This window comes from Sturnira hondurensis, unplaced genomic scaffold (assembly GCF_014824575.4).
Source record: "Sturnira hondurensis isolate 20B ecotype Veracruz unplaced genomic scaffold, ASM1482457v3 Scaffold0009935, whole genome shotgun sequence".
NCBI lineage: Eukaryota > Metazoa > Chordata > Mammalia > Chiroptera > Phyllostomidae > Sturnira > Sturnira hondurensis.
In genome coordinates this window covers 3,129,397-3,141,550 of record NW_028082566.1, presented here as the reverse complement: position 1 = coordinate 3,141,550, position 12,154 = coordinate 3,129,397, and the positions used below count along the sequence as shown (strand labels likewise).

The window sequence follows — 12,154 nt, the reverse complement described above, 5'->3', positions numbered from 1 at the left end:
TACAGTTCAGTGGTATTTTTTGTTTTGCTAAGATAAAACCGACATACAACACTGTGCAAGTTTAAGGCCTGACACCTCTAGTACCTCACGTGATTACCATTTTTTTTTTGTGGTAAGACCCTTGAAGTTACGCTCTCTGAATAACTTATAAATATATACTATGTTATTGTCAACAATAATCACAATGATGTGCATTGCATTCCCAGAACTTACTCGTCTTCTAACTGGAAGTTGGTACCTCTCCCCTTTTCCCGCTCTCCAGACAATCGCAATCACCATTTTAGTCTCTGTTTCTCTAAGTTTAGCTTTTTAGACACCACATATAAGTGATATCACACAGTATTTGTCCTTGTCTGACTTATTTCACCTACCACCATGCTCTCAGGTTATAATCATGTTGTCACAAATGGCAGGATTTCCTTCTTTTTTGTGGCTGAAGAATATTCCCATATATATACACACACACATATATATATGTATGTTACATCCTTTCTTTCCATTTACCTGTTGAAAAAACCAAGAGGTTTTTTCCATCTCTTGGCTGCTGTGAATAATACTGCAATAAACATGGGTGCACGGATCTCTCTTAAAGGTCCTGTTTTCATTCTCTCTGGATAAATACCCAGAAGTTGGATCGCTAGGTCTTATGGTAATTCTATTTTTAAGTTTTGGAGGAACCTCCATACTGTTTTCTGCAGTGCTACACTAATTTACATTCCCATCAAAAGTCCACAAGGGTGTCCCTTTTTCCATATCCTTGCCAACACTTGATATCCCTTGTCTTTGTTGCTGACAGTCATTCTAATAGGTGTGAGAGAACAGGTCATCGCAGTTTTGGCTTGTGTTTTGCTGGTGGTTAGTGATGTCAAGCACATTTTCATGTACCTGATGGCCATCTGTGTATCTTCTTTGGGAAAAAAAGTCCCTTAGTTCCTCTGCCCATTTTCATATTTTAATTTAATTTGATTATCTTTATTTTTGCAGTGGAAAATATTATTATACTTTAATTAAATATGCCAAAGGAACATTTAAATAGGCATTTGTGTATTTATCCTTTGCAAATCTGAAAGCGAGACTGTAAGTCAGAACATTAAGATGACATATCTGCAGGAAAAAAATAATCAAACTCAGGCTTTTACATTTTTTATTATTAAATTTATCAGGGTGACATTGGTTAATGAGGTTTCCAGTGTACATAACTGTGATTCATGATCTGTGTATTGCATTGTGTTCCCATTGTCCAAGATCAAAGCATCTCCCCTTCCCAAATACTTGGCTCCCTTTACCCTTTACTACCCCATTCCATCTCCCTTTCCTTTGGTAACCACCCGAGTATGGTCTGTGTCTAGGATTTTTTGTTTGTTTGTTTTTCTTATTTGTTCATTTGTTGCTTTCAATTTTATATCTCACATATGAGTGAAATTTTATGGTTCTTAACTTTTTCGTTCTGACTTATTTTGCTTAGCATAATCTTCTCAAGGTGCATCATTTATTTGCAAAGATATAGGCACCCCTATGTTCATTTCAGAATTCTTCATGGTGGCCAAGACATGGAAACAATGCAAGTGTCCTTGACAGATGATTGGATAAAGAAGCTGTGGTACATATACACAATGGGATACTGCTCAGCCATAAGAAATGATGAAATACTGCCCAGTTTTAAATTGAACTGTTTTATTTTTTTCTATTGAGTTTTACGGCTTTTTATATTTTTTTGTATATTAAACTCCTATCAGACTAAGATTTGCAAACATTTTCTTCCACTCTGTGGGTTGCTGTTTCATTTTTTTGATTGCCTCTTTAGCTGTGCAAAAGCTTTTCTGTTTGACACAACCCCACTTACTGATTTTTAAAAATTTTTATCTTTTATTTTTTTATTTAATTCTTATACAAGTACAGTTTTTACTGATTTTTGCTTCTGTTGCTTGTTCTTTTGGTATTGTATCCAAAAAATCATTGCCAAGACCAATGTCAAGAAGCTTATTTTCCATGTTTATTCTAAGAGTTTATGGTTTCAGTTCTCATATTCATATCTTGAATCAATTTTGAGTTCATTTACATTAATGGTATAAGCTAGGGGTCCAATTTCATTTTTTTTCTGTATGTTCTTGTCCAGGTTTCCGAACACCTTTTATTGAAGAGACTATCTTTTCTTCATTGAGCAGTCTTGGATTCCTTTTAAAATATTAATTAATAAGTGTTTATTTTCTGGGCCTTTGATTCTGTTCCATTAGTCTATGTTTATTTTTATTCCAATATCATACTGTTTTGATGACTACAGCTTTGTAGTATAAGTTTGAAATCAGGACATGTGATGCCTCTGGCTTTGTTCTTCTTTCTCAGGATTTCTTTCACTACTCCATGTGATTTGTAGTTTCACACAAATTTTAATGTTGTTTTTATATTTCTGTCAACAACAACATTGGAATTGCACTGATTCTATAGATAGCTCTGGGAAGTACTCACATTTTAACAATATCCTTCCAGTCTATGGACAGAAGATACTTTTTAATTTATTGGGTTCTTTCATTGAAGTCTTACAGTTTCAGTGTATAGATCTTTCACCTCCTTAGTTAAATTTATTACTAAGAATTTTATTGTCTTGCATCCTAATGTAAATGAGATTGTCTTCTTTCTTTTCCAGATAGTTTGTTGTTAGTGTATAGAAACACAATTGATTTCTGCATGTTGATTTCATATCCTACAACTTACTAAATTTGTTAATTTTTTCTAAATGCTATTGATGGAGTCTTTAAGAAATTTGTCTGTAAGATCACATCATCTGCAAAGACAATTCTGCTTCTTTCCTTTTGACACAGATGTCTTTTATTTCTTTATCCTGCCCTATTGCTCCAGTGAAAACTTTCAGTGCTAAGTTGAATAAGAGTATGAGAGTGGGCACCCTTATCTTAGAGGAAAAGCTTTCAACCTTTCACTGTTGAATATTATACTAGCTGTAGGTTTGCAGCAAGTGACTTTTATCATGTCCAGGTTTGCTCCCTCTATACCCACTTTGTTGAGAGTTTATCATGAAAGCATGTTGTATTTTATCAAATGCTTTCTGTTCATATATTGAGATGATCATACAATATTAATCTTAATTCTACTACTGTGATTCATCACATTTATTGATTTGCATACATTAAACCATCCTAGGATCCCAGTGATTAATCCCACTTGATCATGGTATGAATCTTTTAATGAGCAATTACATTTGGTTTCCTAATATTTTGTTGACAATTTTTGCATCTTATTCATCAGAGATATTGGTCTGTACTTTTCTTATCTGGTTTTGGTATCATGGTAATGCTGGCCTTATAAAATGAGTTTGGGAATGTCCCTCCTCTTCTATTTTTTGGAAGAGTTTGAGAAGATGGTCATTAATTCTTGAAGTGTTTGTCAGAATTCACCAGTGAAACCAACTAGACTGGCCTTTTCTTTTTTTTTTTTGGATTCTTGATTATTGATTCAATCTTCTTACTTGTTATTAATCTGTTCAAATTTTCCATTTCTTCATGACTCTCTTGGTAAGCTATATAATTCTAGGCATGTCTCTGGTTCTTCTAGGTTATCAATTTGTTGGCATATAAATGTTCATAGCAGTTTCTCATGATACTATGTATTTCTGTGTTATAAGTTGTAATGTTTTCTCTTTCATTTCTGATTTTATTTGAATCTTTTTTCTTTTGCTCTTTGTTACTCTAGCTAAACATTTGTCAATATTGTTTATCTTTTTCAAAGAATCACTCTTAATTTTCTTAATATTTTCTTTTTCTGGATTCTATCTAGTCTATTTCTACTCTAATATTTTTTATTTTCTTCTTCCTGCTAACTTTGGACTTCATCTATTCTTCTTTTTTTAGTTCTTTGAGATGTAGAGTTAGATTTAAGATACCACTTTTTTTTCTTAATGTAGGTATTTATTGCTTTATAGGGTCCTCTCAGAACTGCTATTGCAGCTTCCTGTAGATTTGGTATGTTGTGTTTGCATTTTCACTTGTTTCAAGACATTTTTTTATTTCACTCTTGATTAATTCTTTGACCTATTGGTTGCAATCTTCTTACTTGTATTAATCTGTTCAATTAAATTTTGTGTGTCGTTAAATTTCCCCATATCAGTAAAATTTTCAGCTTTTGTCCTGTTACTGATTTGTAGTTTCATACTGTTATGATGGGAAAAATACTTGGTATCATTTCAAGCCTTAATTTGTTAAGACTTGTTTTTGTATCCTATCATATGATCTTCCTAGAAAATATTTCATGCATACTTGTGAAAAATGTGTATTCTGTTGGATGAAATGTCTGTTAGTCCATCTGTCTCAAGTGTGGCTCAGATTCAATGTTCCCTTGTGACTTTCTGCTGAGATGATGTATCTGCTATTGAAAGTGGGCTATTGAAGACCCCAACTATTATTATATTCTTGTCTATCTCCCTTCAGATCTGTTAGTATTTGCTTCATATATTTAGATGTTTTAATATTGGTTCCATATACATTACAGTTGCTATGCACTCTTGATGTATTGACCCCATTATCATTATATAATGGCTTTGTTTTTCTCTTGTTACAATTTTTGGCTTAAAGTCTATTTTTAATGATATAAATATAGCTGTTCCTACTTTGCTTCGATTTCCATTAGCATAGAATATCCTTTTGCATCCCTTCATTTTCATTCTATGTCTGTCCTTAAACTGAAGTGAGCATCTTATAGGCAGCATCTAGTGGGTTCTTGCTTTCTTAAATTATCCATCCAGCCACCCTATGCCTGTTGTTTGAAGAATTCAGCCCACTTACATCTACAGTAATTATTGCAGTTGAGGAATTACTAATGCCATCTCATTATGTTTTTTAGCTGTTTTGTTCCTTTCTTCTTCTTTGCAACCTTGCTTGGTGAACTGTGATTTTCTGTAGTGGTGTGCTCTGATTCCCTTCCCTTGATCTATTGTGAATCAACCAAATGTTTTTGATTTCTGGTTCCCATGAGGCTTATATAGAACATGACAGTCTGTTTTATAATAATAACTTAACTTCAACTGCATACAAACACTTCTACCCTTTTACTTACTCCCTTTTATGTTTTTTTAAAGATTTTATTTATTTATTTTTAGAGAGGGGGAGGTGAGGGGGAAAAAGAAGGAAAGAAACATCAATGTGTGGTTGCCTCTCACATGGCCTCCACTGGGGACTTGGCCCACAACCCAGGCATGTGCCCTGACTGGGAATCGAAACTGCGACCCTTTGGTTCACAGCCCACACTGAGGTAAATCAGGCAGACCCTTTTGTGTTTTAATGTGGCAATTTATTTCTTTTTGTATTATGTATTTAACAAATTGCACTAGCTATAGTTATTTTTAATACTCTTGTTCTTTAACATTCACACTAATAGATAATTTCCTTTAATAGCTTCTCTCAATGAAAACATGCTTAAAGAGCACAAACTGAAGAACCTAAGGAATCAAGATAATTAAAGTGCAAAAGAAATTTTTTTCTTGTGATATAAACAATTTTGCCTACCTTTGTGGAATGTAGAACATGTGTTGGGGAGGCGGTTTATAGAGGACACCTTCGTACACAGGCCAGAGCCCACTTAGAATCCTGAAGAGAGAACTTTTCCCACAACCATTGGGACCAGTTATCAAAAGATGCATTCCTTCTTGTACCTAAAGTAAGAAATAAAATTACAAACTGCAATATTTATAAATAATTTCACTTGGCAGCATTTAAAAGTGATTTTTTTTAAACCTTTCAAACACACGATAACCTAGGGTGGGCAAGGAATCAAGAAAAATACATCAGGATTAACAGCATCAAATTTGGCTTTCACAATGCTCTGAAGCTAGAAGTATCATAAATTAATTCAATCTTAAAGAAAATGAATGTGCTTGAAATGAACACTGGGCTTTCCAAAGTTGTACTGGAGGTCTTGTAATCAGATTCTATCGACATATGTAGAAACACAACCATGTGGAAAACAGAAAACAAAATTTAAATTAAAATATATTATATTTCATTTTATTTACATTAATATTTGATTAACTTCAGTTGGAATTATTACCTAATTCCAACATAGTTTGTCTAGGAGCCAGCTGGGCTGTTTAATTTTGTACTTCAGTAGTCTGAAATATAAAAATCATACAAGCCCATAATTGGGGAAATAAATTTATTCCAATTCTGCTTTATTCACAAATCAAATATGTTTAGTAAACCAAGAGACAGAAAACCAAGAGGACTGTCATTTAGTCTTATGCCTAGGAAGCATTAAAATAAATATACAAGGTCTGGCAGAAGTAACGCCTGCCTGAGTATGGTGGGTAGGATAATAATATGGGTGTAATAACTTATAGTTTTAATTTGAACGTTTCACCTGAAATATCGTATGGATGCTTGAATGTGATATTGTTATGTTACAGAACTACATGCTTATGATTTTGTAATAAAAGATTTTATAATAGACTTCCAGCCAAGATGGAGGTGTAGGTGGAAACACTGTGCCCCCTCCCATAACTAAATTTAAAGACAGCAAAGTTTTGGTAACAAAAACGCAGCCATAACAGTGAAAATTGAACTGTATGGAAGTCCAACAACAAACCACTCAGCCAGACCGCGTCACAACCCAGCGACTGGGTCTCCTGGCCCTGGTGAACACCTAAGGCTCCGCCCCTCAAACATAACAGGTGCAAACAGACCAAACATTATGACTCAAGAACAGCTCAAAGCCCCAGAGCCTATAATTCTAAGTGACCAAGAAATAGCCAACCTATCAGATGCACAGTTCAAAATACTGCTGATCAGGATGCTCACAGAATTGGTTGATTTTAATCACAGATTAGAGGAATGTATGAAGGCTAAACTGATTGAAATGAAGGGAAATGCAGAGGAAACCAATAGTGATGGAAAGGAAACTGGGACTCAGATCAAGGGAGTGGAGCAGAAGGAAGGAAGAAACAACCAAACAGAAAAGAAGAAAGAAACAAGAATTCAAAAAATTGAGGAGAGGCTTAGGAACCTCCAGGACATCTTTAAACGTTCCAACATTCCAATTATAGGGGTACTAGAAGGGGGGAAGAAACAGCCACAAGTGGAAAACGTATTTGAACAAATAATAAAGGAGAACTTCCCCAATCTGGCAAAGCAAATAGACTTCCAGGAAATCCAGGAAGTTCAGAGAGTCCCAAAGGAGTTGGACCCAAGAAGGAACACACCAAGGCACATCATAATTACATTACCCAAGACCAAAATGAAGGAGAGAATCTTAGAAGAAGCAAGAGATAAAGAGACAATAACCTACAAAGGAGTTCCCATCAGACTGTCAGCGGATTTCTCAAAAGAGACCTTGCAGGCAAGAAGGGGCTGGAAAGAAGTATTCCAAGTCATGAAATCCAAAGACCTACAGCCAAGATTGCTCTATCCAGCAAAGTTTTCGTTTAGAATGGAAGGGCAGATAAAGTGCTTCTCAGATAAAGTCAAATTCAAGGAGTTCATCATCACCAAGCCCTTATTACATGACATGTTAAAGGGACTTATCTAAGAAAAAGAATATAAAAAATATGAACAGTGAAAGGACAGCAAACTCACAGTTATTAACAACCACACCTAAAACAAAAGCAAATTAAGCAGACAGCTAGATCAGGAGCAGAACCATAGAAATGGAGATCACATTGAGGGTTAGCAACAGGGGAGTGGGAGGAGGAGAAGGGGGGAAAAAGGTACAGAGAATAAGTAGCATAGACGGTAGGTAGAAAATAGGCGGGGAGGGAGGGCAAGAATAGTAGGGGAAATGTAGAATCTAAAGAACTTGTGACACATGGACATGAACAAAAGGGGGGAATGGGTGGGGGAGGGGAGTACAAGGTGGAGGGGAGTGAAGGGGGGAATGGGACAACTGTAATGGCATAATCGATAAGATATATTAAAAAAGATTTTATAATAAAAAGGGGTATTTGTGTTGGGCCCTGTTTATGTATGCATATATAGTACATATATAGTTATAATAATAAAATAAAAGATATTTACTCATTACTAGTTGGATAGTTGGATTCTCACCTATAGAATCTATCATCTTATCTACCATTTAAATTTAAGCAGTTAAATATCATGAGTTGCCATTCTACTCAGTATGATTGGAGATTGTCTTACTGTGGTATTTAAAGAGTATTGTGAAGAACAAGGAAAAGAAACACCACTAAAAATTTAACCTACTAAGAACAAATGATATTTTATAATCAGTTATTTAAAAATAAATAGAGTATGAAAGAAAGAAATTACAGTATGTCCACAGACATGTCTTTGTATAGTATGGATACAAATATCTAAGAATCAGTGATGTGGAATACATCATATTACAAACTCAAAAATGAAAGAGCATTATGTTACTTGCATTATGTCAGTGTAAGGGGCTAACCAGTTCCATGTCTGTCTCATTTGCTTGTATAACATAAGCTAAAGTCTTTTTGTTGAAAGAAGTTAGTGGAATGAGGGGCAGAAGGAGAATGGGAAGGGAAAAAAAGTGTTGGGATGGAGGTTAGATAAAGGAACTAGGAATGCATATGATAAGTATATGCAAAGCAAAAATGGTTCAGATTCATATCCTGTCTAAATAATTAGACTCTCCTTAGCAAACATTGATTGAATGTCTGTCATGTGCCGGACATACTTCTAGGCACAGTGGATACAGAGTTGGTCAAGACAAAGTCCTTGTTCTCAGGGAGCTTACATTCCAATCGGAAAGATGACAATAAACACATGAACAAAAATGTAAGTAGCAATAAATGCTATTATGACAGCAAAAGAGGAAAACTTTTAGGGGAAGATGGTGGCATTGTGAGGTTGGTGAGGGGCTTCTTTTGATTGGGTAATCAGAAAAACACTCTTTTAGGAGGTAACATTTTGGTTGAGCCTGGGTGACAAGAAACCACCTGTTCCATCTGGGGAAAGACGCTCGAGGCAGCAAAGACAGCAGCCACCACAGGGGCAGGAGACAGGTCAAGCTTCAGTCTATAAAATCTTGACAACAGACCCTTTTTTCTGTTTAATTGTAGCCAAACTAAAATGCTATTTTGATAGACCCAAGTTCAAGGAACGTCCTAGGAAGAGCCCAGAAAGAATTAATTTGTGATTTGCTGTGCCCTTTGACTAGAGAGAGAATTTAGGAAATCAATTTTGTAGGAGCATAAATACTTCCCAAGTGATTTTTTAAAGGCATGTACCATGGCAAAAAGCACATTCACAAAATATTTTAACAAGGTCATTCACTCTCGGTTAGGAACTCCAAGAAATTTAACACATTTTGAATCATAATAGACTTGTCTACATTCAAAGTTTTAGCATGTTTTCTGATATTTAGTAAGCAGCGAGTTTGAAGTAAAAAGAATTTCCACATTCATTAAATTTTCTCCTCTGAATGTTTTTTTTTAATTCAGAAAAGCCAACAAAAGGATGAGAATCTTTTCTTCTAAAAATCAGTTTGTCAATCCATGCAGAGGAGACAGGACTTTCCATTTTATTTTAGGGACCTGAGGCTTTAAACAAAACTCCTGTCTGAGTCAAAAATAAACAATTATTTTAAAAGTACCTTTGTAAAACGTCAAAATGTACAGGACACTTTCATTAGATTATTTAAACATTATGTAAAAGTAAACTGGACTCTGATTATAGAAAGGGTGTGATGCACCCACAGTAATGCAGTTAGTGGACGGCAGAATTCAAGATTGTCACTCCTTCCAATAAGTGGGACAATAAGAACGGATATTATGAAACCTAACCTGACCCCCCCCAAACCCTCTATACAGAAAGTCAGAAGTTACAAATTGTAAAACTATTAATAAATAAACATTTCATGTATGCCTCTCAAATGTTTCATTTCAGATCTATTTAAGATTAGGGTATACCTTTAGCACCTAATTGGTACCCATGTTCAAGTCCAAATAATTAAAGAACTCTAGGGATAAATAAAGCCTCATCAAATTGTAGTTAAAATGCAACTTCTCTTGTATGTATTAGCACAGAATTCTCCCTGTTCAGTATTTCTCATCCTTTTCCAGGGCTCTTACTCGTTTGTAAATACATCTCTAATTAAACCTTGATTACAAGGTCCGTAATAAAATCATTAGAAGATGTATTGTGATGTTTGTAATTCTCTCAGCAAGTCCAAACATGCCTGTGTTTGAACTAGAGCTCATATGCCTTCAGTAGAATCACTAATGCTTATCAGCAAATTATGTGAACTTGAATTCCAAAATGTATGTTTGAATTTTATAGTGCTTTGAACCAGGACCTCAGCTTTAATAACCAACTGTCTTTACATTTTTGTAATCAAGACAAAAATACGTTAAATAACAGCTCATTCTCAACAGAGCTAAAAACTAAATCCAATCCATGAATCTTACTTTTCCCTAATAGAAGATGTGATTATTTAAAATATAAATTAAATGTAGAGACTATATATTAACAGAAGTAAACTTGCTAATGACCTTTATCGTCATATTTTTGTAAACATATTATAATACAGGCTTGTAGTTTTTGAGTATTACCTGTAAGGAACAAAATTAAATTTTATTTTCAAATGTTAATTCTGAGAAAATGTCCTATTTCTCCCAAAAGTTACCTAGTGTGGGTGGGCTCTCAGTGAACTGTAATATCGATATTTAACCTGGCAACAAAGCAGTAGAAATCAAATTTTTCTTTTTCTCTGCTTTCTGAGGAAATAACTGCTTCTGTAATTGAGCCACTGTGCATACCTTTCTTGATCTCCCCTCCTTTCCATATGCTCCTCCAAGTATTTAACTTAAGGTATATGAATTCTGAGTTGTTTTGTATTAGTGTCATGGACACAATCAGAGGATTCTTGAATTATCATCTTACTTTGAAGTTCAGCCTGGAAGCCACCACTTCTCCCGTTGGTGTAATTATGGGGACATTTTCACAAATAATTCCATGATCCACATCAATAACTTTTCCTGTAAGTTAAGGGTCAGTTTAAGTTACAAAAACTATCATATGCCACTGCAAAATAAATAAAGTATAATGTAGCAAAATAGATAAATTTATTATAACGATAATTCACAGTAACAAATCATAGAAATAGATGTAAATATATATTTAAAGCAAATTTAATGTAATTGGAACATTTTGACACTTCTATTTGTGAAATCTCTCTCAGAAACATTTTGCAGTAATCTTATGTCAAAATCAAGAGAGCAAAGACAAACTATCAGAGCCATACTCTTTATAACTACCTATTTCTCTAAATTAGCCTTTCCAACGGAAGAAACGCATGCTGTGAAAAAGGAAGACACAGAATAATACAAATTTTAAAAATATAAGCAAACTTAAGTTGTAAAACACAGAATGAGGAAGAACAACAGGACATTAGCTCCAGTTACAGTAATGGTAGCCAGCACCCCTGAAATCCCAACACTAACTTTAGGAATAGCTGTCTCCTAAATGTTGGTCCCTCTTAACAATTAAAAGCTACCATCTAAAGAGCTTTGGTTCTGTGGGTAAATACTTAAATGTACAAACAAGTATAAAAACATCTGAGTTCAAAACCTTTTATTTCCAATGTGTCACTGATGGGTAATTCTATGGTAGCTCCATTCTTGTCCTGATTTTCAGACTCTTGTATGGTAGCAGTTCTCTTATAAATGCCTCTTTTTACTTCATCAAAGACCCAAAACATATTGTATACTCGAGCAGTATAGCCTGCTAATTCCGTGACCTAAAACCAACACAAAGAAACAAAATAAACATACCCAAAACAGACTTTAAATGAATGTGCCATCATCTAAGCCTTTTATTTAACCTCATAGGTACTATTTTATTATTCATGAGAAATAGATAAGACATGTGGTAACTAAAACAAATAACAGTAAAAAGCTTGCCAAAACAGCAAAATAACAAGTGTCAATGTGAGTTTGATTGGAATTATAAAATACATGAAAAATTATTCATTCAAATCAAGGTTCAAAAATGAAAGGTAAAGACTTCAGAATATGCGTATTAGTGACACTTAAAACCCTTTCAGTCAAATTTCTGATTTAACCCTTATTTATATGAGAAATTTCATTTCCAGAAAATTAGAAGTTTTGTGAAAAGCTTAAGTTAATTCAATGAAATAATAATTCTTTATTTTGTATCTTTTTAAAATGGAAGAAAAA

The 12,154-nt window shown here is 34.2% G+C and overlaps 1 protein-coding gene across 1 annotated transcript in view; it reads right to left on the bottom strand.

Annotated features, from left to right (window-relative positions):
* The window catches only part of ABCD2 (ATP binding cassette subfamily D member 2), a 53,155-nt gene that overhangs the window by 27,808 nt on the left and 13,193 nt on the right, over positions 1-12,154 (bottom strand). The window contains exons 4-6 of the mRNA XM_037058160.1: positions 11,547-11,715; positions 10,860-10,954; positions 5,514-5,659 (exon numbers count right to left, since the gene is read on the bottom strand). Coding sequence (XP_036914055.1) covers positions 5,514-5,659; positions 10,860-10,954; positions 11,547-11,715 — 410 coding nt within the window. The remainder of the gene's footprint in view (positions 1-5,513; positions 5,660-10,859; positions 10,955-11,546; positions 11,716-12,154) is intronic.